A 25,851-nucleotide genomic window follows, 5' to 3' on the forward strand; every position below is an offset into this window, starting at 1 on the left:
TTTATCACTTTTGTCGTTGTTTCTGTTTCTAGTTTTTAGTCGGTATTACAGGGCAAAATTGCAAAACGAAAAAAAATTTTTTATTAAAGGAATGCACTCAATAGTGTCTATTTATTCAGGGGAGCGTTCGATAGCTGGCCGAGGGCCTCGGCCTGGGCCAACGGAAAGACAACTTGATAAATCAAAAACTCACTATGAGAAAATCCCATGTAAATATTTGAAATTATAATGTAGCAGTGCTGACACTACGAACATATAAAATAAACCATGATAAAAAATTGGCCGGATTTTTGGCCTCGGCCAGCTGCGGCCAGCTATCGAACGCTGCCCAATAGGTGTGTTCGTTCACTATTTACACCGAGCGTATGCACGGAGCGTATGCAAGGAAGCGCTAGAGTTTTGCGGTCATTTGAAGAAACTTTAGTAACTAAAATTTACTAAAACATTCGTTATTTTCAGTCATTGTGTTTATTTTGTTAATTTAATAATTTTTTCTCAGACGCAAGAACAAATTACCAATTAATAATAATGAAAGAGAGCGAAAGAATTACCAGTGCATACGCTCGGTGTGAAAAGTGAACGAACAGTGTTCGTCGAACACACCTAATATATAATATTACATGATCACATTTTCTTTTACCTCTCAATTTGAATTCCAGAATTTCCTCATTCTTTCATTAATATCTTTGCTTCTGCGTGTTTCGTCGACAAAGATCCAAGATTCTTACATTTTATATTAACAATTTAGTTTACATACATTTATTAATGAAAATAATATTAAGATACCTTGATTCATCCGAATAATTTATAAAATAATGATCGAAACAAATAAATGAATAGGTTGGTAAGACAATAATCATTGAGATTGTTGATCAAGCTTATTTTTTAAATAAATCTCATCATAAATATCCAGTTTTTTCGTCTTTATAGCTTTGGTTTACTTCATTTCTTATCATTAGTCATTAACTGCTGATGTAATATTCTTTTAATTTGACTAGATTTATTACGTATTCACATGATTGATGATGATTCAAAAAATTTATACGATGTTTTGATATTTTAGTCATTATCTACTCAATAAAAAGATCATTGAAAAAATATCGAATATAAATAGCAATTAATTGTGAAAAAAGAACAATACAAAATCGATTTATTTGAAAAGTATCAAGATATTTTATTAATTTGTCGAAGCCAATTTTTTTAAGGAATGAGTTGGTTCAAGTCTTGTTTTGGATTTAAATAAACATGATATTTTTACAAAGTCATAGGTTATTAAAACAACCAAGTTCAGTGGTTTTTTTGATATGATACATTTTAGTATTCTTCTGCACCTTCACCTTCTCCTTCAACGGAGTCAGTGCCAACCTCTTCGTAATCTTTTTCAAGAGCAGCAAGATCTTCACGAGCTTCTGAGAATTCACCTTCTTCCATACCTTCACCAACGTACCAATGAACGAAGGCACGTTTGGCGTACATGAGATCGAATTTATGATCAAGACGAGCCCATGCCTCAGCAATGGCAGTGGTATTGGACAACATGCAGACAGCACGTTGAACCTTGGCAAGATCACCACCTGGTACAACTGTTGGTGGTTGGTAGTTGATACCGACCTTGAAACCAGTTGGACACCAGTCAACAAATTGAATGGTACGCTTGGTCTTGATGGTGGCAATAGCTGCGTTGACATCCTTGGGGACAACGTCACCACGGTAAAGCATGCAACATGCCATGTATTTACCATGACGTGGATCACACTTGACCATTTGGTTGGCTGGCTCGAAACAGGCATTGGTGATTTCGGCAACTGAGAGTTGTTCGTGGTAAGCTTTTTCAGCAGAAATAACTGGAGCATAAGTGACCAATGGGAAATGAATACGTGGGTATGGTACCAAGTTAGTCTGGAATTCAGTCAAATCAACATTGAGTGCACCATCAAAACGAAGAGATGCTGTAATTGATGACACAATTTGACCAATGAGTCTGTTCAAGTTTGTGTAAGTTGGACGTTCAATGTCCAAGTTTCTGCGACAAATGTCATAGATGGCTTCGTTGTCAACCATGAAAGCACAGTCAGAGTGCTCAAGAGTTGTGTGGGTGGTCAAGATTGAGTTGTATGGCTCAACAACAGCAGTTGAGACTTGTGGAGCTGGGTAAATGGCAAATTCGAGCTTGGATTTTTTTCCATAGTCAACAGAGAGACGCTCCATGAGAAGAGAAGTGAATCCAGATCCAGTACCACCACCGAAAGAGTGGAAAATCAAAAAACCTTGAAGACCAGTACATTGGTCAGCAAGTTTGCGTACTCTGTCCAATACCAAATCAACAATTTCTTTTCCAATGGTGTAATGACCACGAGCATAATTGTTGGCAGCATCTTCTTTACCAGTGATCAACTGTTCTGGGTGGAACAATTGACGGTATGTTCCAGTTCGGACTTCATCTAATAATTAACAATAAAACAATAAGTTAATATCAATTTTTTTTTTGATCAACATTAATATATATAATATTAATAAAAATCATTTCAATTATTGTCGAAAGTGTACGAATTCTTACCGACAACAGTTGGCTCAAGATCGATGAAAACGGCTCTGGGTACATGTTTGCCAGCACCAGTCTCACTGAAGAAGGTGTTGAAACTGTCGTCACCACTGCCAAGTAACTTGTCAGATGGCATTTGACCATCAGGCTGGATACCATGCTCCAAGCAGTATAACTCCCAACAAGCATTACCAATTTGGACTCCAGCTTGTCCAACGTGTACTGAGATACATTCACGCTAAAATAAAAAAATTAACAATCAATAAAAAAATTTATTACATTTCTGGTAGCAATATTAATGATAGAATCGGCTATCCAATTGAATTCATTCAAACTTAAAAAAAAAAAAATCAATTCATCAAATAAATTTTTTTTTATTATTATTACTATAGTCTCGTCCGAGGGAACCGTTATTTTTATTCAACGCATTACATGATCAGTACGAAATGGTAAAATAAAAAAAAAAAAAAAAAAACAATTATCCACCGGGCACAGAATGGACGCCTGAGAAACCACAAGTAAAAAAAAAAAAAAAGGGCGGTGCCGGCATTCTCTTCACAAAAATTCATTATAACTATTTTAAAGCGTCAAAAAAGGTTTTTTGGTTAAGGCATTTTTTTTAACTCAATTAAATTCAGCTAATACACAACCGGCTTTTGGAAACTGTTTAAATGTTTTCCTTTTTTTCATTATTAATTTGGACTAAAAAAATTATCATCACTTTTTTATTATTAAAATTAATATGATAAGAACAATAATGAATCCCTTACTAATACAAAATTATTAAAAATATATATCAACACAAAAATGACACGTATGCAGCCACGTGAATAAAAATTGGTTATGTAAATTTATATTTTTTAATTTTAAAACACTCAACAAAATAATTAAATAATAAAATTAAATTAAAATAATAACTCACCATATTGATTCTTTTTAAGTAGTAAAACTAAAAAAAATAGTTTATATCCAACAATGGAATAATTTCACAGACTGATATTTTTACGTTAGTTGAAGCTGGCAATGGAGCTCCTTCAAACGTTAACAGCGTTATGACGCGCCGGGCAAACGTTCCATGGCTTTTGTAGACTTGGATGCTTCCCCCTTTATCCCGGGAACCGTTGTCGCCGCACCCGAATACATCTGCTCAATCAGCTTGTCCTTTCTGTCTCATCATCCATAAACCCGGCATGTTTTAAGTAGCTTGTTCCATCTCGTTAAATATCCAACTTAAAAACATAATTTAAATTATTCCAGCAACAAATTTATTTATAAATAATAATATCAACAATTTAAATTTTTCATTTGTTATTTTACTTTAAATATAATTGTTATTTTATTAAATTTAAATGAAGAAAAATTCAGGGAAAAACAATAAATCTACTTTACTATCTAGAATTTTATTTTTAGTCTTAAAATATATTTTTGTGTTTTTATTTTAAAAAATAAAAATGTACTTACTTGTCGTAGTGTCCAATGACCTTTTTTGTAATTGCTATATATAGATGTTTATTTTAAATTTTCATAATAATTATTTTAATTGAAAATTTTTATAGTTTTTACATTTTGGCATGCGTTACTTTGTATTTTAAATATATAATAATGATATTAAATTTTGATAATATTAATAGAGTAATATTTTTCAATTATAAAAATATATTTAGTTATTATTTCATATTAAGGCTCTTAATAATTTTATTCGTCCCTGAAATTAAACGTTGCTTGAAAATTATTTTTACAGTTACAGATGAAAAAATTTTAGCATGTAATACGCTTCATGTTTAAAAAAAAAAATGAATTACAATGTACATTGAAATTAATTTAATGGTTGAAAAAAAAAACGTCTTGAAGATAAAAAGAAATTATCATTTTAAAATATCATTTGAGTCATTCTATTGATAAAAAAAAAACCTTAATTTACAAATTTACTACTGCAGGATTCTGTTTTTATGTAGACAGAAAAAAAAATGACATCATGAAAACTCGGTGAATACCAAATACGGCGTTGAGGTCATACACTGACTTGCATTGAATGTATTTTTTTTTATTTCTGATTGACCAACATATTATTGAAAAATTGAAATATTTAGATAATAAGAAAAGAAATATATGAATAATGATTAATGAAACAATAATATATTATCAATTTAAAAAATAAACAAATAAATTAAATTTCATGAAGACCTTCAAATAAAATGGAAAGAAAAAATAAAATTATTTCCTTAATTATTAATTGAGAAAATATAAATATTAATTTATTATTTTATTTTTATTATAAATAAAATTTTCAACAACAATTTATTTATATATCTTGTTTTGTATTAAAGATAAATTTTATTTAGAAAAATTATTATGTTACAAGTGTTACATTAATTATTTACGTAATTTAATTGCAAGAATAATCTTTAGGTCTCTCGATTGATCACTCGACAGTCAACCAGTTTTTTTGTTTTTTAATTATTTCAATTGGTGAAATAAGTAACGAGTTCGGTAGGTGCAACAAGATCATCCTTATATGGAGAGAGAAACTGTGACGCCATATCCGTGGATAAAATGAGAATTTTTTATAGTCGGCCAATATAAAAATCGCCCACAACGAAAAAAAAGCATAAAGTTACATGTACATATATACTCTTACAAATTAATATAAAATAGTGTACTAAGAAGTACGTATGAATGAACAAGTAAAAGCAAATAAAAATATTATTGGTTGCATCTCTATTCATGAGAAAACGACGGAAAGATATACACCCTAACATAAATTATATATTAAACTTAATAAATTACTTTTTAAAAAATACTTGATGGCAATTAGCCTTCAGACAAAACACACCCACTCGTAAAAATTATAAAATTAAAAATGAATTTGTCTCTCAATGTTCTAGACATAATTTTTTTCAAGATTTTTTTCTAAATGATGTCATTGTTTATTATGAACAATGATGATTTGTAGAGGAAACAAACAGATATAAAAATAGACATCGTAATTTTTTATGCCGATTCTATTTTGCCTGATTATAATGTTCAATTGATAATTGTTCAACAATTGAACAGTTTTTAATATTTTATTTTTTCGTACAATCAATCAGTTTAAAGTTTTATAGAGTTATTAAAAAATAATTAGGAAAATATTTTCAGTAAAAAAGAAAAAAAAAAGAAAAGAAAACACGAGGAATAAAAATTTATTTTCAAGTATAAGAAATGCGAAAATAAAACAAAAAACTACTCTGACTTTTTTTATAAATAATTGAATTAAAATTATTAATTATAATATCATCGCTTCATTTAATGAAAATGATTAAGAAAATTCAGCCCCTCGCAAAATTTAGTTATTTTTTTCAATTTTTTTACAATAACTAAAGTCAAAAAATTTTATGTATTTTTTTTTTTATTATGCAATTTTTGTAGACATAAAAAAAAAATATACTTAACCAAAAAAGCAGAATGGAAGTATACAAAGAATCAATTCAAGTTTGAGGAAAAACGACGTTTTAAAACAAATTGTATTATATTAGAAAAAATAAATCAAGAAAAGATGTATCTTCTAAGTAAATCAAATTGTAGTTATTATTTTACAATTGGATTTAAATTATATTTCAGCACAGGTTTACCATTACTGAAAAAGTGTTGATTCAATTTTTTAAAACTGTTATGTCGAAGTAAAAATAATAAGATAATCGAAATCAAATTTATAGTTATTTATTATTTAATAAATATAATTAGAAAAGTGTTGATTAATTTTTAATTTATGTCTTAAAATATAGAAATATTATTTTTATGTTGATGATTAAAAAATTGAATGCTTGAAACAATTATTTATAAGCAGTTGAATATAATTTACCTTCCAAAGAGTGATGATAAGTTTTTTAGGTACTGTGAATTATTACTTGTGTGGGAGAGAAACCTCTCATTGATACTCAACTGATGAATTGTTTTTGACAATCTATAATTGAAAATAGCATTGATTAAAAAAGGATCTTGTTAAATTATAATTATATTTATTAGATTATTGAAATGTTGCTGGACCGGTAAGTTCAACAAGAAATCATGTCCATGTTGAGTACTTTGATACAGCATTTTAATATGGCCACTTATAATCCCCGAAATGAAAAGGATCTCTCATCGAACTCTGATACCCGCGAAGAGAAACGACTCGCGAAGCGGCCAAAATATTTATCTTATAATTAAAATATGAAACTTGTAATTACCTTTAAGTCCTTGTTGTAGACAACATGCCCAATTTTGTAGACTTTCAGTCATCTTAGTACGACAGTGGTAACTTTTCTGACCAGTACAATCAGTGGTGAATGATGCTCTACTTGGATGACATGTACTGATACAGGCAACTTATCTCAGATCCTTGTGTTTTGCGAGGAAGTTTACTAAAATGCCAATATGAGATGACACCTTGAAAAAAAAATTAAAAAATAATTTAGCAATTTATTTGAAATGAATTAAGTGAATTTAAAAAATATATATTGAAAATTAAAAAAAAAAAAAGATTTTTTTAATGGACTTCAGGAGGAAGGCAGCATGAATGATATCTTCAATTTAAAAAATCAGAAATGCACATCATGCTTTCATCATGTGTCCAGAAAAATAAATATTTAATATATTATTATTTATTATAGTTTCAATTGAATATACCTTTTGTTACTTGTTTTTTTGGAGAGACCAATGATCGATGAATCATCACATCTTGAGCAAATACATTGGTAACTCCATTCAGATCCTTTCTAGAGGTAGAACACTAAGTTTCCGATGAGACTGAAAAATTAATATATAAAAAAAAAAGTAATATATTAGATATTTTATTTGAAAAATTAACTTTATTATTGATTTTATTGATTTTTATTATTTCAGACCGCCCTAGAATAATATCTTCAAGGTTGTTCAGTTTAAACCATAAACATTGAAAATCTAAATCATCATTAAAATGTGATAAACACGTGGCATTACAATATTTTATCAAGAATAACAATTTATAAATGTTTTACCAAATAGTTTATTATATCAATTGATTGATTATTCATGAATACGAAATATGTATTTAACTTGACTAATTAGTAATGATGCCAACTCTATTTACATATATAATTTAGGAAAAAAAACCTGAATACAAAGCTACTTACCATCGTGAAATCCTCGCTGGTATTTTTTCAGATTAAAGTTGGTTATTCGATCAAATTTCATCGTGCAAAAACTATAATCATCTCAGTTAAGAGAATAGCTTTGAATTGGACATCGCTGTTTATGGAGATGTTAGATCAGCCTTTATGACCAACGACATCAGCAACATATGTTGTAGGTGGTTAGATTTAAAAATCTCAACGAAATACTGCTTTTGAATTAGGCGTGGGGTCCATGCAGCTGACCTGGACCAAAAAAAAAAAAAACAATTGATAAGTAAAAATCTAACATTAATAAAAAATTAAATTAATTATAATGTAAATGTCGGAAGAATATTTTGCGATAAATTGATATGAAAAATCTATTTAATACAAAATTAGTTCTTTAATATGGCACTACTTCGACACCAGGTAGGCAAGAATGTACCAGCTTGGCTCTAACGTGTGCATATTCTATTTTAAATGGTATAACAATTGATAACAATTATTAATATGCTTACCTCAATGGATGTTACATAGTCTTTGTGGCTGTGTAGCATCAGCAAATACTGCATCAAGCATTATTTGTTCTAACCAACATTCTGAGTTGGTTAGGAATTAGGATGCGCTATTTAGCGAGATCACGCCTAGATTTGTCATATTTCATTTGAATTTTTATAATCATTTTGTCATCTAGCGATTCTGCTAACGTCAAGCCTCTACAAATTTAGCTTTAACCGCTTCCACGGCCGTGGTATCTTCTAAAACCATCGCCACGAAATCGTAAAAATCCTAAAGCGAAAAATTGTCAAAATTAATTGAAATACTTTGTTGGCATTAAACACGTTATAACAATTTTTAAATATATTTCTTTTGGCATACTTTAAATTTTATAGCATTGCACATTTTTAAGTTAACTGAGACCTCATGGTCTCAGGTCTCGCTTAATGTATGTAAGATACAATTTATGTATATTACAATTCATAATTAAAAAATATAATTACGGATAGTTAAAAATTACATACCTGAACCCATTTAAATAATTAAATAGTTTTAACTAAGACTGATTGTAATTTTGAAGTTAGAATAAAATACGACTACAGAAGATATGTTCATTAACGATGCTATCGAGTATCGATGCTGTCGCGGGTCGCCTCACGCCTGTCCGCATCTCCAAGGTGATCCCCAAGTGTTCCCAAGCATGGTAGAAATACTACAGGTATGGCAGTGCGCAGCTTGGTTTGGCCGCTGTGAATCGACCAATCAAAAAGTCGCCTTCTGCCGAAAGTATACTTTCGCGCGGATACAAATGTTAAAATTTTGGTTTTATTTTTCAAAAGTTATCATATTTTTTCGCTAGATACGGTATATTTATAATGATTCATATCAATAATAAAATTAATTATTTATATTAAATAAATGAATCCATTATAATAAATACAACACAACCTCTATTGTTTGTGGCAAAAAAACAACAACAACAATGAAAATAAACATAAATTTTGTTTAGCTATATTTTTGATTTTTATAAACATGCTGTATATGCTCCATTATAAAACATTTAATTTGCCATATAAAAATAGTTGTACAAAAGACGGTATGTAGAAGAGGATTTTATAATAGAGATTGCGTGTTAGAAAGAAAAGCAAAACAACTCGATGGCGCGTTCTTGATTGGTTGAAAAAATAAGGCTGCGCAGAACGCGACGAAAAAAGCATGGACTACTGCACTGAAATATAATAAAACTGGAAGGTGAACTCCAGACGCTCCTTGGAGACCGTACCTTTAGCCAATGCACGGAGTGTCGCCAGAATAACAATATATATGTTACTTTCCCTCTCATATGCGATAAATCTCTATGTAAACCGGCTTTTTTACGGTATAGGGTTAGTATAATTTTAATTAGTCTCAACCAATTATAGTTGACGTGACTGTACCGACAAGGACAACAGGCCAACCATTGAGTTTCTTTCTCGGCGACACGAAGTTCGGCTTCCAGTTTTATTATATTTCAGTGGACTACTGCCATACCTGTAGTACTTGGGTGCATTCCTTTAATAAAAATTTTTTTTCCGTTTTGCAATTTCGCCCTGTAATACCGACTAAAAACTAGAAACAGAAACAACGACAAAAGTGATAAATTTCTCTATGTAATATTCCAGGCTTTACAGTTTACGATAATGTGTGGTACGAGCTATGTGACAATAACAAACAATCACAACAAGTCAATTTTCTATTTATTTCAGTTTGATACAAACATTGAACAGTTATCCATCTAATAATTGGAAGCCAAAATAATGTCATATTACAGTACTGCCACTACAAAAACAGCTTTTTCCTATAAAATTTTGGCCGGTATTACGGGAACGAAATTTGGAAAAATTTTTAAATGAAGCCACGCTACCATGTCCCCAAGGTCTGTCCGTACCGTAGAGTATACATAGATGGGTTTGTAGCAGTGCATAGCAGTGTGTAAAAGTTTGTAAATTACAGTAATTTACACGGCTTGGTTCCTTAAGCGGTGTCTCCACGCTCCATGCTCCACTGCTCCACGCTATAGAAATCTCATGCAAGTTCTTGCACGAAAAAATGGAACATGTCCTATTGGCTGCGATAGTCTTGCAAGACTTTTTAAGGCTGATTTCCACCAAAATTCTAGTAATTATCTAGTGATGGTAGATCTTCTTGCAAGATTTTGCAAGCATTTCTATAGCGTGACGACAGCGCTTTACACTGTGGCGGCTCTCAAGCCGGGCTCCATATACTTGGTTGGCACGATTATGAAAAATAAAAAACTGAGATATAGAATCGTTTGGGAATGATTTGGGATGATTCTTATAATTTGGGAATGCATAGTTTAACTAATAATTAATAATTAAAAAATGGGTAAAAAATTCACTATGAGTATGCGCAAGAGCCTATTGCACATAAAGCTGATTTAGACCATATATCTAATACTACTATATTGCGTATTGCCTATGCTTTCCAATAAGTGGGCTGTCCGGATTCATTACGGTGCAGACAATCTCTCTGTTGCAATCATACTCCCCGACGAAAATTTTTTGCGCATGTCCAAATAATCGGTTCGGTTCACACGTGTACACAATAGGTGCTTTCTTTTATGTATTTATTTTTTTTCACTTTAATGCGCATGATCATACACATGCGTGAGTCATGCAAAATTGAGGAGAGAGCAGTGGCGTCGAAACAAATAATTCTTAAAAAATAAAAATTAAAACATGGCTGATCCAGCTCTTTATGTCCTACGCTGTTGCAATCTGACTTTTTGCTGACTGCGCATTTAACTGCGCATGCGCGAAAATAAACAGGAAAAAAAATAAATACACAAAAGAAAGCACCTAATGAATTTGTGTGCGTTGCCGAATGTTTCCGAGCTCTTACTCGAATAATAATTCGGACATGCGCAAAAAATTTTTGTCGAGCAGTACGACTGCAACAGAGAGATTGTCTGCACCGTAATGAATCCGAACAAAGGGTACGTTCCAAAAATCACTCGGAAGCCCGGAAGTTCAAGATTGTGATCATAGAAAATTTTCGATATTTTGTTGTGGTAGACAGGATTTTTTTCCATGAATTTTAATAGGTGCAGGTCAGAAAAATATTATTGTTTAATTATTATTAATAATTATAAAAATACTTTTCACAACTGTAATAAATAACAAAAGCAAGTGGCATGTATGCAATATGGCTAATTTTGTTGTTTACAATCAGCAGTAACCTCCAGTAACTTTTAAGTTTATTTTATTTCTAAATTTTTCTGTCTACTGCCCCGTTTCCGGGCTTCCGAGTGATTTTTGGAACGTACCCAAAATCATACCCTATGCGCGATATAGTAGTATTAAATATATGATTTAGACTGGCATCACCCACCACTATCTTTCTTTGCCGTTACTCTATAATCCACTCTTGTCTTTAATCTTCACGAGTCAACCAGATAAAAATGGGGAAGCAATAATTTTTCTTTGGAGTAAAGCGGTGTCTTCACGCTATAGAAATCTCATGCAAGTTCTTGCAGCAAGACCTCATGCACCTGCGCGAATATTAAAGCACACAAAGGCAAATTGTATATCTGTGTCATCTGTGTGAACAACTTCATTCCCAGGGGACGTTCCAAAAATCACTCGGAAACCCGGACCGGTGCAGTAGATGAAAAAATATAGAGATAAAATAAACTTAAAAGTAACTAGAGGTTACTGTAGATATTGTAAGCAACAAAAACAGCCATATTGCATATGCCATTTACTTTTGTTACTTATTACAGTTGTGTGTTTTATAATTATTATTAATAATTAAACAATAATAATTTATTGTTTTGTGCCTATAAAAATACATGACCAAAAAACATGTCTACCACAACAAAATATCAAAAATTTTCTATGATCACAATCTTGACCTTCCGAGTTTCCGAGTGATTTTTGGAACGTCCCCCTGCTCACAATTTTTGTACACACAGATATACAATTTGCCTTTGTGTACTTCAATACCCGCGCATGTGCATGAGGTTTCTCATGATCTTCTGCCGGTTTCACTCTAGGTGCATTTTTTTGTGTATTTGTTTTTTTTCACTTTAATGCGCATGATCATGCACATGCGCATATTATGCAAACATGCGGAAACAGCAGTGGCGTAGAACGAATAATTCTTAAAAATTAAGAATTGACATATAGCTGATCCAGCCCTTCATGTGCTACGCTGTTCCAAATTGACGGCGGATTTTGCTGACGGCGCATTCAACTGCGCGTGCGCGAAAACTAACAGAAAAAAAATAAATACACAAAAGAAAGCACTTTCTATTACCCCACAATACAAAGTTTACTGCGCTATCTTACAGCAACTACGAAACCTTGATTCCACAGTCAGTAACTCGACAAATTCGACATTTTTTTATTTATTTTGGCGATTGGCTGAGAAATGATTCTTAGAAAGATTAATTAATAAGAAAGCTATTGGCAAATGTTGCTAAGGAAAAGAACCTTTAATGATTAATTTCTCAGCCATTTGACTTAATAATTTCAATTTATTATAGAAAATATTGATAATAGAAATTAATATAAACTACAAATTATTTGATTTAGTTACATCCTTTCCTCAACAACATTGGCCAATAGTATTTTAATTTAGCAAATGTCTAAGGGGTTAAAGAAAACTACTACACAATTCATCTAGTTTTATCTATTTTTTAGCTATGTTTGCCATATTAATTAATTGAATAATGAGTAAATCAATTAAATACTATGTCAACACCAATTGACAGCTTGCTTTTCATCGACGGTCGGTGAAAAAAGGCTTTTAAAATTGCGTCATATGTAAATTACATAGATTACATAAATTACAAGAATTAGCATATAATGGGGACGTTCCAAAAATCACTCGGAAACTCGGAAGGTCAAGATTGTGATCATAGAAAATTTTTGATATTTTGTTGTGGTAGACATGTTTTTTGGTCATGTATTTTTATAGGCACAAAACAATAAATTATTATTGTTTAATTATTAATAATAATTATAAAAAATACTTTTCACAACTGTAATAAGTAACAAAAGTAAATGGCATATGCAATATGGCTGTTTTTGTTGCTTACAATATCTACAGTAACCTCTAGTTACTTTTAAGTTTATTTTATCTCTATATTTTTCATCTACTGCGCCGGTCCGGGTTTCCTAGTGATTTTTGGAACGTCCCCAATGTATTAAACTAAAAAATCGACCGAAGACCCATCGAACAAATAATTCTCAAAAAATAAGAATTAAAACATGGCTGACCCAGCCCCTCATGTCCTACGCTGTTGCAAACTGACTTTTTGCTGACTGCACATTCAACTGCGCATGCGCAAACATAAATAGAAAAAAAAAAACAGAAAAGGAAGCGCCTGTAGAGAGAGCGAAACCAGGTGCTTTCTTTTGTGTATTTATTTTTTTCACTTCAATGCGTATGATCATGCACATGCACACCTCATGCAAACTTGAGGAGAGAACAGTGGCGTCGAACAAATAATTTAAAAAAAATTAGAATTGAAACATGGCTGATCCAGCCCCTCATGTCCTACGCTGTTGCAAACTGACTTTTTGCTGACTGCGTATTCAACTGCGCGTGCGCAAAAATAAACAGGAAAAAAAATAAATACACAAAAGAAAGCACCTACCGGCGGAAGATCACGAGATACTTTGTGCGCATGCGTAAATGTTGAAGCACACAAAAGCAAATTGCGGCCGCTTTTTTCATGAGGTGCTTTCTTCTGGGTGTTTGGGTTCCATTCGGAAAGTCACTCAGAAGCCCGAAAGTTCAAGTGGCTGCTACATAGACATAAATACCATCGCAACTTTTAATAGTATTTTATATTCGTGTAGCATCCATTTTGAACTTCCGGGCTTCCAAGTGAGTTTTCGAACGGACCCATGTTTTTTTTCCTATTTATTTTTGCGAATGCGCAGTTGAATGCGCAGTTAGCACAAAGTCAGTTTGACAACGAGGCAACCTGATCGCCTCGCATTATTCTGTTTAAGAATTATTTGTTCAACGCCACTAGGAGCGTTCTTTCATCAATTTTTTAATCACTTGCGCTAAAGCTATAAAAGCACGTGAGATTTTAATTTTTGTAAGTGTGTGTAACGCACACATATATATTATAAAAATTTTACTTGATTCCATGACTTCTGCGCAAATGCGTGGTCATGATGCGCCAACAAAAAATTAACGAAAAAACGCACTTACTGTTAGGTGCTTTCTTTTGTGTATTTTTTTTCCCTGTTTATTTTCGCGCATGCGCAGTTTAATGCGCAGTCGGCAAAAAGTCAGATTGCAACAGCGTAGGACATAAGGAGCTGGACAGCCATGTTTTAATTCTTATTTTTTAAGAATTATTTGTTTCGACGCCACTGTTCTCTTCTCATGTTTGCATAATATGCGCATGTGCATGATCATGCGCATTAAAGTGAAAAAAAATAAATACACAAAAGAAAGCACCTAGTGTGTGTAACGCACACATATATACCTTAAAATTTTTACTTGATTCTTCTACTTTTGCGCAACTGCGCTGTCAGAATGCGTGAAAAAAAAATGGCCAAAGAACGCTGCCATAATTGCGTCTTCATTTTAGAAAAGCCGCAAGTGCCTGCGTTAGTGCTGCTCACCCACCTCGAAATGTCTTACAAAATCTTATAAAAAAAAAATGATGTACTAGATTTCTTTGAGGTTCACTAAGTGTAAGTGCTTCTTTTTTTGTCTCATTAAATATCATTCTTATAGGAATATAGCGCAATGAGAATTTTCTTATTCAAACTTATAAGTTTTGGGACTTATAAGATCTCAACAGTTAGTAGTTCCCATACATTCTCATCGATTTCTAACAAGCGTTTTGTCGATCTCATAGCGTCCGATAAAAACAAGGAAACTTTTTTATCGCCTGATAGAATCACATAAACATTCAACTCACTGTAACATGAAAACTATATGACTCTATAAGGTACGGCTAGATATTTCGAGGTGGGCACTGCTGCATTCTTGACATAATTATCCGCAAGTTATCCCGAGCGATTGAGAGTCCGTTCAGAATTTTGAATTTTTAAGATTTTTTTTTTTTTTTTTCGTATGATTCTGAACCTCACTTTTTTTCTGAGAATTATTTTTTGATCGGAGGCATACTTTTCGAGGATAATCCATCAACAAACAAAATCGGGCCAAAAAAAAAAATTGATTTTATTGAAAAATTTTTCAAATGAAAGTGTTAGTTTTGATGTAAAAAAATTTTTTGGTACAAAAAAAAAATATAGTCTCCATTTAAAAAAACTATGTTTTTACCTGAAACTCCACCATTTTTAATTTTTCCGATTTATTTTTTCCATGTCTCCCTCCAAATCCTACAACTTTTACTTGAATAATTTTTTAATTCAAGCCATATATTTCAAGAAAATTCCATTGTCAGATTAAAATGGGACAGTCTGTAATATTTTAACCGTTTTATATTTTGTTACTTTAATAATAAGTTTTTATACAATAATTATATGAGAACAGATTTATCAAAGTTGAATAAAGAAGTTTTAGTTCTATTTAAAATGAGAAACTTGTTCCAACATTTGATATAAGCTAACTGAAAGTTCAACAATACATCGTTGTCTATTAGCATTAGGTGCGTTCTTTCGTCAATTTTTTGTTGACGCACCATGACCGCGCATTTGCGCAAAAGCTGAAAAAGCACGTAAGTTTTTAATTGTTTCTAAGTGTGGGTAACGCACACATACGTACTTTAAAATTTTTACTTGATTCCTTGACTTCTGCTCATATGCGCGGTCATGATGCGCCAACAAAAAATTGACATCATCTTGAAGTATTGCGTTTAGATAGCTGGCGGGCCTCGGCCTATGGATCCAACTGGAAAGACAACTTGATAAATCAAAAACTCACTATGAGAAAATCCCATGTAAATATTTGAAATTATAATGTAGCAGTGCTGGCACTACGAACATATAAAATAAACCATAATAAAAAATTGGCCGGATTTTTGGCCTCGGCCAGCTATCGAACGCTGCCTTGGTCCAAATAAATGACAAACAAATATAAAAAATGTTCTTCACTTGTAACGGTTGATTCTCATTTATCTTTTATAAATTGTAGCATTGTTGTTATTTGTCCATCACCAGCAGTCCAATTCACAGGGCAAATTTTATACAATTTAGGGCTTTTTTTGGCCGCTGATGGCGCTTGTCAAATTTTTTTTATATAGATTTCACATACAAAAGCTCTACAAGCGCCGCCAGTAGAGGAAAAAAGCCCTAAATTGTAATGCCCTGTGAATTGGACTGCAGCATGAAGTCAAATTGAATGTATAAAAATTAAATATTCTAAATGGTGTTAAATGGTTATATTGCCATTTAACTAAACCAGGTCTTTTAATAGTATCAACAATACGATAATAAAATGATGTCCAATAACAATTGACTATTTCTATTTCTCAAGTAAGTTATCAATCTAATCTTATCATGTACGTGTTACATTGTCAGTATTTTTATGACTTGAGCGTTTATCGTTTTTCAAAAAAATAAATAACAACAATTAAATTAATGTATAAAAAATATATATAATTCAGGTTTGGAAAAAAAAAAAAACAATTAAAGCTTTCGAAAAATTATATATGTAAAAAAAATTAATTTTCGAATTTATTATTAAAGAAATGGATGGAAGTGATGATCATTGTCAGAACAATATATCACATTCAGACAGATACACTTTTAACAAAAGTGAATTTTAGAAATGAAAAAAACTTTAAAAGATAAATTTATAGTTGCATGGAATTTCATGATTCATCACACTCATGGCGGATATGATTGAAAATTTATATTGAAAATTGAAATAGTATAGATTCTATACTCGATTAGCGGAAAATCAGTCTGTCTGCGAAGTATGAGAGGTGAGCACAATCACTGGAGTAAAATAAAAAAAAGTCGCACTCACCTAGCTCAGAAATAGTTTAATGTCATATTTCTTTTGTATGATAAAATTTTGGAATAGAAAATTGAACAGATAAATTTAAAGTGGCATAGAAGTTTTCAGCTTCATCTATTGACGAAAGTCGTGATGAATTTTACAAAACAGTTGGTCGCTCGATATTCTGGCGGAAAACTGGCGACAAAATATATAATGCTGCAAAAAATAAAGATTATATAAGCAAATCAATTGAGGCAGATACTAAAAGTCTTGCACATGCACCAGTTGAATTCACTGAATTGTCATTGGCTTATGCATATCGTTTATGTTAGTTGTATTATTCAAAGCAAGACTTTATGAAAACTTGACATTGAACGTGCATTGAAAGCAGGCTATCTAGATGATTTGAAAATAAAATTATTTTTTCATCCAGCACTGTGTTCAAAACTAGCCCAAATACTGAGTCATCTATTTCAATTCATATAACTACGTTATATTAATAAATTTTCACTAAAAATGAAAAATACCTCAAGTAAACATATCATTGGTGCTTCGTATGCAATTGATTTAATAGTGATCAACATATTATTGCTAGAAAAATGATTAAATTTGGTGAATTTATCTGGTGAGCCGTTTGGGTCAACTGTTAACTATAAAATGCATTTTACTAATTGTTGGCTTGGGCTGGTGTACCATATTGGCTCGAAAAAATCAACCATATTGGCTCGATGAAAAATGACATTTACTAATGATACTCTTAATGTTAATACTATTGATAATTTTCTTCGTCTTGATTATATCAAAGCAACATCAACTGAATGTAAATTCGAATCAACATTACTTGCCGTATGGATTGTATACAATTTTGGTCAAAACACAAATATATTAAGTAAAAAATGACATGACGAGATTCGATTAAAAATAAAACTAAAAAAGTATTGACGTTGGGAGAATTGATTGTTCAATTTAATACTAGATTTGTATGAATTTATTTAATTGATTATTTATAATTATTAGACAGAACTATTTTTTTGCCAAGTAATGTTGATCAGTTTCATATTTTACAAATAAAAAAAGATTTTCATCAAATAATTTTATTTATGATAATATTTAACAGTTCAACCACGCATGTATAACGACTATTCAACGTTTAGCAGCAGTTTTCTCAAGGGTGTCAAGGCAAGAATGGCAAGAAATCAAGAAGTGTTCTAACTCACAAGCCGTGAAGACTAGAGGACAGAAAATCTGACTTGTACAAAAAAAATGCCAGCACCTCTCATGACTCTGTGAATTGACTGTTTAAAATGAAATAAGTTTAGGCTTTTGGAGTACCATATAGTTGGCCAGCAAAAAATAAAAAAATACACAAAAGTTTATTTATACATTTGAAATTTACAGAAAAAATACATAGATTATTTTTTAATTGATTTTTTAAAAAACTATTTATTTATTTACTAATATTTTGCTGAAAATATATAAAATTTTTGTGTTATCTGTCGGAATGCAAGGATAAAGTAAACGGTTATTGAAAAAAAAAAAAAAAAAAAAAATTATTTGTCGGTTAGAAATATGAAAAAAAAATTATGTTATATTTCAAGTCATTATATTTTATTTGTTTAGAAAAACACAGCAGTATTTCCATACAATAAAAATAGAAATAAAAAAATGAATTTCCTGAAACCTCAGATCTTTTGTTGATAAAAAAAATACATTTTTCTTTATCATTCGTTGCAAAATATTATAAAAAAATATGTGCATTCAGAAAATAAAAATTGCATGGTACGCACGTCAGACTCAAGTAATTATATACGACCAGCTTTCTTGTATATATTAAAAAATTTATTCGTACAATAAAAACATTATTAAATAAAATGTATCTTAAATATTTTTTCATTGTATTGTTATTGCTGTTAATGGTGTCAAATATATTGTCAATTGCACTGAGTGCAACATTAATTGCAACAATTTCACTTGAAGTAATAAGTCAAATAACGAATTTAATAACTATTGGTACAATTGTTCAAGATTTTATGAATGAAGATGATAGATTAGATAAAAAAATACAAGATATTTATGATATGTCCAAATTGATAACAGAAGAAATTGATCAAATTACATGGGAAGACGATCGTATTCTTGAATATTTATTGACGGAAAACAGGCGTTCAACATTAGTGAATAAATATGAAGAAATAAATAAATATACAAGTAAAATTAAATTTTTACATGGACAAACTGTCAAATGGTCAAAAGCATTAAAAGATAAAAAAAAACTTGATCTTAAAGATAAAACAACAGATATGATATCTCTTGATGAAGGCTATCCATTGACAACCCTTTTTTATTTGTACGATATATTCTTTCCATCTACAAATGAATATACTTTTTTAGATAACTGGCATGCATTATTGGAGGTAATATACTACACAGGAAAAAAAATTATTTTGAATATTTTAAAATTTTTATAATTGTTATTTTATAACAGAACAATAATTCTACACTTTGTGATATTGAAATAACACCACACCATGAATTATTTTCGCTTTATCATAAGCTTGTATATGCAGAAATTCAAGGCTATGCTGCAATGGCATTTGCATATATATGGAAATCGAGTTTCACTAATTTTAATTACACTGATGAAGTAATTTTTGAAAAAAAGGAAAGAGAACGAACCATTATTAAATATACTGAATTATTTGAACATAAAATGAAAAACTCGAGGAATTATATTCGTCGGTGTAATGCTAAAAACGATGAAGCTGAAAGAATAATTGGTTTGATTTTGTACTATTAACATATATTTGATATAATTTTACAATAAAATATCACTGAAAAAAATAATTTACAAAACTATTTATAAATACATAATTGTTTTTTTTTTTTTTTATTTCAAGGTAATAAAACTTATGCTGCTTTTGAGAATCATTTGTATTATTTCGTGGAATACCAAAATTTACTAGACCCAAAATGTCAAAGTGAATGTGATCTTATTCCACGTAATACACGCTTATGCAAATTGCATGGTAAGAATTGCAATAGTAGTGATCATACTTATGATAAAATCTGTCCTGGTTGGATCAACAATTGTCGAAGATACGGAAAGAATGCTCAAGTTTGTCGAAGAGTAAGTCAATAATTATTAATGTTATACAAAAAAAGATTTATATAATTAAATGAATAATTTTGAATAGAATGAAGATGATAATTCGAGTAATAGAAATTATTATTGGATGAAAAATATCAGTGAGACAATCATAAGTTTTGGGAACACAAGTCGTCCATGTAATTTTGATACGTATGATTGGTTTCTAAAGGAAATCACGGTTGTCGATACGACAGAGTGTTATCCTTGTCTTTGTCAATGCACAGATGACCGTATTCATACTAATAGTCAAACAATTCGAGCATTCAGTTTTCTATGGTCTGCAACAAGTGTTGATATGTAAGAATATATCGTGAAGAATTAGATAAGTAATTTTGTTTGATGTTGTAATTCAATATAAATTACAGGGTAGCAACTGGTGCAAGACTTGTTGCAAAAGATAGAATGATTCATATTCAACTCCGAGAAGCTAAACTTTTGCCTTTTGGAAAGATCGATAAAAAAAGTGAAAAATGGGCACCTTTACCAATATTTGAATATAAAAATTTCTTCCCCTATCTGGCTATTTACCCAAATGGAACGAGATATAAGTTGAAACGAGGTAGAGATTTTGGCATAGTCGAAGAAGATAAAATCTGTTTAAATAAAGTGACATACATTGAACAAAATCTATTAATGCTGGACGATAAACATGTGTTGGCTGGTACGTGAAAATTAAAAATAAAAAGAAATTCTATAATTTAATTATAATTTTATACTTTTAGCTGTAAGATTTAACCGGAAATCGGGAAAAGGTTGTTTTGACCTTGATGCAAAGTATAGCAAATTTAGTTACCAATATGGCTTTGTTACTATTGAAAAATATTCTGGAAAGGAATCGCAAGAACCAATGTAAGCAATATATTCAAATATTTATATAATAAACTTATTGTTGAATATTTATTTATACAGTAAGCTCTTTTTTTTTTTTTTAGGTCCGAAATAATTTTAAACCATCCTGATGACCCTCTGAAATTTCAATCAAATACTTATGACTCGAAAGAAAATTCTTTTATCCGAATAAGATCATCAGATTTATTAAAAGATGCGGGACAAACAACAATTCCATATTTTGATCTTTTAGAAGTTGCTCCTAAATACAGTGCACCACTTGCTGGAATTGAATTATTTCACAAAGGACAACTTGATGGATCATCAGGTGGTTATATCGCCTTAAAAATTTATCCGATTGATTTATCTGAGTATATGAACTCATTATCATTTATTGACGATTTGAATGATGATTTTTAAATTCTAAACATAATCTAGAAAATATTGGCATCATTAAAATTTAACGTTAAAATGTAAATTCCAAAACCAATTGTTTCTGTATTGTTTTCTAAAATATAATAAAATAAAAATTTTGCTGACCTTGAAAAAAAAAAAAAAAGATGGAAGAAAAAAAAAAATAAAAAATTTTTACGTTATGCAATATTTATTTTTAAAATTCCAAGTTTATTTTTTTTTTTTTTATTATTTGGAATGCAAGGATATTGCAAATGTTCGACAATAAAATAAAACAATGATATTTTTTCGTGTATGTAAGCTTTGAAAAAGAAAAAATAAAATAAAAAATTATTTATTAGTTGAAAATAAAAAAAAATATGTATTTCATTTCAAACTGTATTATTTTATTTCATTTTTTAGAAAAAAACAGCCACGTTTTATACATAACATTAAAAACTTAAAAAAAAAATTCATTTTAATTTACAATATTTTATTTGTTTGAAATATTAAAGCCACATTCCATCCATAAAAATAAAAATAGAAGACTTTTATTACAACATTAAATGTCTTGAAAAAAAATACACGTGAAAAAAATATTGGTAATATTATTAATTGCTTTCCATCACAAAACTAAAACGAAAAACACTAATCAACAAATCATACAATATTCGAATTAATTAGTTGTCAAAGGAAGCGAAACTTTAATTTAGTCAAACTAACAAATTAAAATAAATTTATATTTTTATTTTATAATTTCAACAAATTTTTCAATATTGATAACAGTGATGACTAATAAAGTATGAGCCATAAACGTTCCTTTTGAATAAATAAAACGATTAACTTTTTCAGTTTTTTTTATCAGAAGAAAAAAAAAAATAAAACAGTTGTTCACGATTATTTCTAGACGACAGTCTCAGCTACTATACATATATATTAATAAAAAATATTATTGTTCATTGTGTTGAATATACAAATCAGTAAAATGTGGAATAAATATTTTTTTCTTCTACTGATAATGATTAAAGTATTTTTATCATCCGCAACAATTGATACAGATGCAATCGACATAATTCATCTAATTTCCAATATCTCATCAAATTTAAATGCTGGTAAAAATATTTCATTCAATGATCGTTTTCAATCTGTATGGAAAAAAACCAATGAATTAAATTCACATCTTTATGTTGTTGATACATATCATCTAAAAGATTTTCTATCAGCAGTTAATTTATCAACAACATTTTTTGAAATTCAAAAAAACTTGAAAAGGATTGATTTTTTATATAAAACATGTGAAAAATGGTCCCGAACATATAATAAACAACGAAAAACATTGCCTCTTGTTGAATTTACAGATAATATGATTTCTCTCAAAGATAATTATCCAATACAACTTAAAAATAAATTATATGAAATATTGTTTTCTAATAAAAAAATTTTATCATTCAATTTTTTGGATAAATTTTGTGAACTACTTTCGGTAAATAATACAAATTTTAATACATAAATCTACGTTAATAATTTATAAATAATTAATTGTTTATTATAGTCAAATGATTGGACAGAGTATGATTTGAAAATATCACCACAACATCAATTATTTTCACTTTACAATCATATTATATATTCAGAAATTCAGTCACTTACAACATTAATATTTTCATACTTCTGGAAGTCTCAAAGTACTGATATTGATTATACAAATTTGAAAATTCGTCGAATTAATACAACAGTCCAGAGAATAACTGAATATACAAAGATATTTAAATATAAAATAAGTACAACATTAAATTATATACGTCCACGTGATGCAACAAAATATCAAGGTAATTTATTGCTAAATAAAATTGAAAAAAAAAAATATAAATTATCGTAAAATTAATTTTAAAAATTGATAACTGTTATGTACTTGAATTATAATTTATAAATAATTATATTTTTTCTCTTTTTCATTTAGATTTATTCATCAGATAAATATATATTGTTATTTTTTTCTGTTTAAGGTAAAACGTATGCTGCTTTTGATGGTCTATATTATGCATTTGTTGTGAACCAAAAAAAAATTGAATACAATGATGCTTATTGTCAAGATGATTGCAAAAGTATTCCCGACAAACAGATAATGTTTCAATCAGATAAATCACGTTATCACCATATTTGTCCTGGTTGGATATTTGATTGTGAAGGAGACGGAAGTTATGATGTTTGTCCAACTGTAAGTGCAGTACATGAAAATATTAAAAATATTATTTATAAATTGTGTATTGATAAATATTAATAAAAACAAAATTGTTTAGGATGAAAATCTATCAATTAGCAAGCATTATCATTGGTTTAAAAATATAGATAATGGAGTGTTTTATGGTGATAAAAATCATACATGTGTTGCAACTGAAAAAATCATATCAATTTCTGGTTTTATTGGTTCGCAAACTTGTAATGCTTGTCTATGTCGATGTGTAGATAATCATATTCATACTGATAACAAAAAAATTCGAGCTTTCAGTTTTTTGTGGTCTCAAACAGGTATTGATATGTAAGTATACATCTTGAAGAATTCGATAAATATTATTTTTTTTATGTTGAAGTTATACTTTTTATAAATTCAATTTAAAATACAGGGTAGCAACTGGTGTACGACTTGTTGCAAAAGATAAAATGATTCATATTCAACTTCGGGAAGCTAAACTTTTGCCACATGGAAAAATTAATAAAACCACTGAGAGATGGGTACCATTACCGGAATTTGAATATGATAATTATTTTCCTAGTGTTGCTATTTATCCAAATGGAAAACGTTATCCATTGATACAAGATAAAGATTTTGGCTCAGTACAAAGAATTTTTTCAGATAAAATATGCTTACAAAAATTTAATTTTGGTGAAAAATATCTGTTAAATGGTAGATATATAATGAATATTTTAAACATAATTTTTTTACGAGAATAATTATTCTATAATTTTAATTTCAGCTATCAGATTCAATATTATGTATTTCAATGAGAAAAAAAATAATACTGAACGTTGTTTCAATCTTGATGTAAATTATGTTGAATTCAATTATGAAAATGGAAATATTACAACTGAAAAAACTTTCAAAAAACAAAAAATAAATTTGTAAGAAACGTTTAAATTATTTATTCTTAATTTAACTTGAATTTATTTAAATATATATATAAATGAGTATAACATTAAATTGCAGAACTGAATTGATATTAAATGAACCTGATGACCCACTAAAGTTTAAAAATAATATTCATGATTCAACCGAAAATCAGTTCATCAAAATTGGAATGTCAGATTTAATAAAAGATGCATCACAAACAACTATTCCATTTATTGATCTTTTGAATGTCACTACTTACCCAAGTGTACCACTTTCTGGAATTGAATTATTTCATAAAGGACAACTGGATCGCACTTCTGGTGGTTATATTTCTCTGAAAGTTTTTCCATTAAATTTGACAATGTATATTAATGACTTGTAAATGATGCTATGCAAATAATAAATTCAATAAATGTTTGAGTTAAAAATAATTATTTGTCTTAAAAATGATTCGATTTTAATATTATTACCATTAATAATAATTATTTTGTATTTTAACCTTGATGCATTTAAAAAAATAATAAAATTTCTTATCAGTTATTTATTAGTTTAGCAGCAAAAGGCCAGCAAAAAATAAAATAATAAAAAAATTTATTGACATATTTTGAATTTGCAAGAAAAAAAAAATACATAGATTATATTTTTTTTTAAATCTAAATTTTTATTTTACAAAAATAAAATAAAAATATATGTCGTTTGCTTGATAGTCGAATGAAAAAAATATTATTTATTACATATATTGACTAAAAATTGAATTATAATTTGAATTATCATATTTTTTATTTTTATTTTTTTAAATAAAGCCATATTCTAGCTATTAAAATTTGAAAATAAAAATAAAAAATTAAATTTCCTGAGATCATGGATATATAAACTATAAAAATTCATAATAATCATAATACTGTACGGACTTTTTTTATTCCCCTCTAGATAATATTTACAATAAAGAAAAATAAATATACAGTATAATTTATTTTGAACAAAAGAATGTACATTTGAAAAATAAAATTTGTATTGGACACACGTGTGTCTCAAATTATATATACCTTGCTTTGTTAAATAAAATACATAATTATATCGTTTATAAAAAACATTATTAAATAAAATGTATCCTAAATATTTTATCATTTTATTGATATTGCTGTTAATGGTGTCAAATGTATTTTCAATTGCAGTGAGTGCAACATTAATAGCAACAATTTCGCTTGAAGTAATTAGTCAAATATCTAATTTAATTACAATTGGATCGGCTTTTCCTGGAGAAATGAATTTAGATGATACA

General features: G+C 29.3%; 2 protein-coding genes, 1 long non-coding RNA gene and 1 other non-coding gene across 4 annotated transcripts; 1 reads left to right on the top strand and 3 right to left on the bottom strand.

Moving 5' to 3' along the window:
• Positions 1-1,149: 1,149 nt before the first annotated feature.
• On the bottom strand, positions 1,150-3,711 carry LOC122849512 (tubulin alpha-1 chain-like). The gene is made up of 3 exons (XM_044148225.1): positions 3,465-3,711; positions 2,558-2,780; positions 1,150-2,441 (listed from the first exon to the last, which is right to left on the bottom strand). Exons 1-3 carry the CDS (start codon positions 3,465-3,467, stop codon positions 1,315-1,317), a joined length of 1,353 nt encoding a protein of 450 aa, XP_044004160.1. The 5' UTR covers positions 3,468-3,711; the 3' UTR covers positions 1,150-1,314.
• A 2,526-nt stretch (positions 3,712-6,237) lies between these two features.
• On the bottom strand, positions 6,238-8,256 carry LOC122849513. The gene is made up of 5 exons (XR_006373577.1): positions 8,172-8,256; positions 7,675-7,917; positions 7,190-7,309; positions 6,751-6,949; positions 6,238-6,485 (listed from the first exon to the last, which is right to left on the bottom strand). It is a non-coding gene; the product is annotated as an uncharacterized LOC122849513 (long non-coding RNA).
• LOC122850756 lies at positions 7,398-7,474 on the bottom strand. Its single transcript, XR_006373663.1, has one exon. It is a non-coding gene; the product is annotated as a small nucleolar RNA U43 (small nucleolar RNA).
• Positions 8,257-19,004: 10,748 nt separating the features above from the next.
• Positions 19,005-21,487, top strand: LOC122850525. The gene is made up of 7 exons (XM_044149656.1): positions 19,005-19,505; positions 19,577-19,868; positions 19,989-20,218; positions 20,286-20,536; positions 20,605-20,900; positions 20,962-21,088; positions 21,172-21,487. Exons 1-7 carry the CDS (start codon positions 19,005-19,007, stop codon positions 21,485-21,487), a joined length of 2,013 nt encoding a protein of 670 aa, XP_044005591.1.
• The last annotated feature ends 4,364 nt before the right edge of the window (positions 21,488-25,851 follow it).

Source organism: Aphidius gifuensis, linkage group LG2 (assembly GCF_014905175.1).
Source record: "Aphidius gifuensis isolate YNYX2018 linkage group LG2, ASM1490517v1, whole genome shotgun sequence".
Taxonomy (NCBI): Eukaryota; Metazoa; Arthropoda; class Insecta; order Hymenoptera; family Braconidae; genus Aphidius; species Aphidius gifuensis.

Excerpts from the sequence above, each read along its gene's own strand:
- LOC122849512 (XM_044148225.1), bottom strand. Across the intron at positions 2,442-2,557 it reads TCTTGAGCCAACTGTTGTCG|ATGAAGTCCGAACTGGAACA; the intron begins GTAAGAATTCGT and ends GTTAATTATTAG.
- LOC122850525 (XM_044149656.1), top strand. The coding sequence starts at position 19,005 with ATGGTGTCAAATATATTGTCAATTGCACTGAGTGCAACATTAATTGCA. Across the intron at positions 19,506-19,576 it reads ACTGGCATGCATTATTGGAG|AACAATAATTCTACACTTTG; the intron begins GTAATATACTAC and ends ATTTTATAACAG. Across the intron at positions 19,869-19,988 it reads TGAAGCTGAAAGAATAATTG|GTAATAAAACTTATGCTGCT; the intron begins GTTTGATTTTGT and ends TTTTATTTCAAG.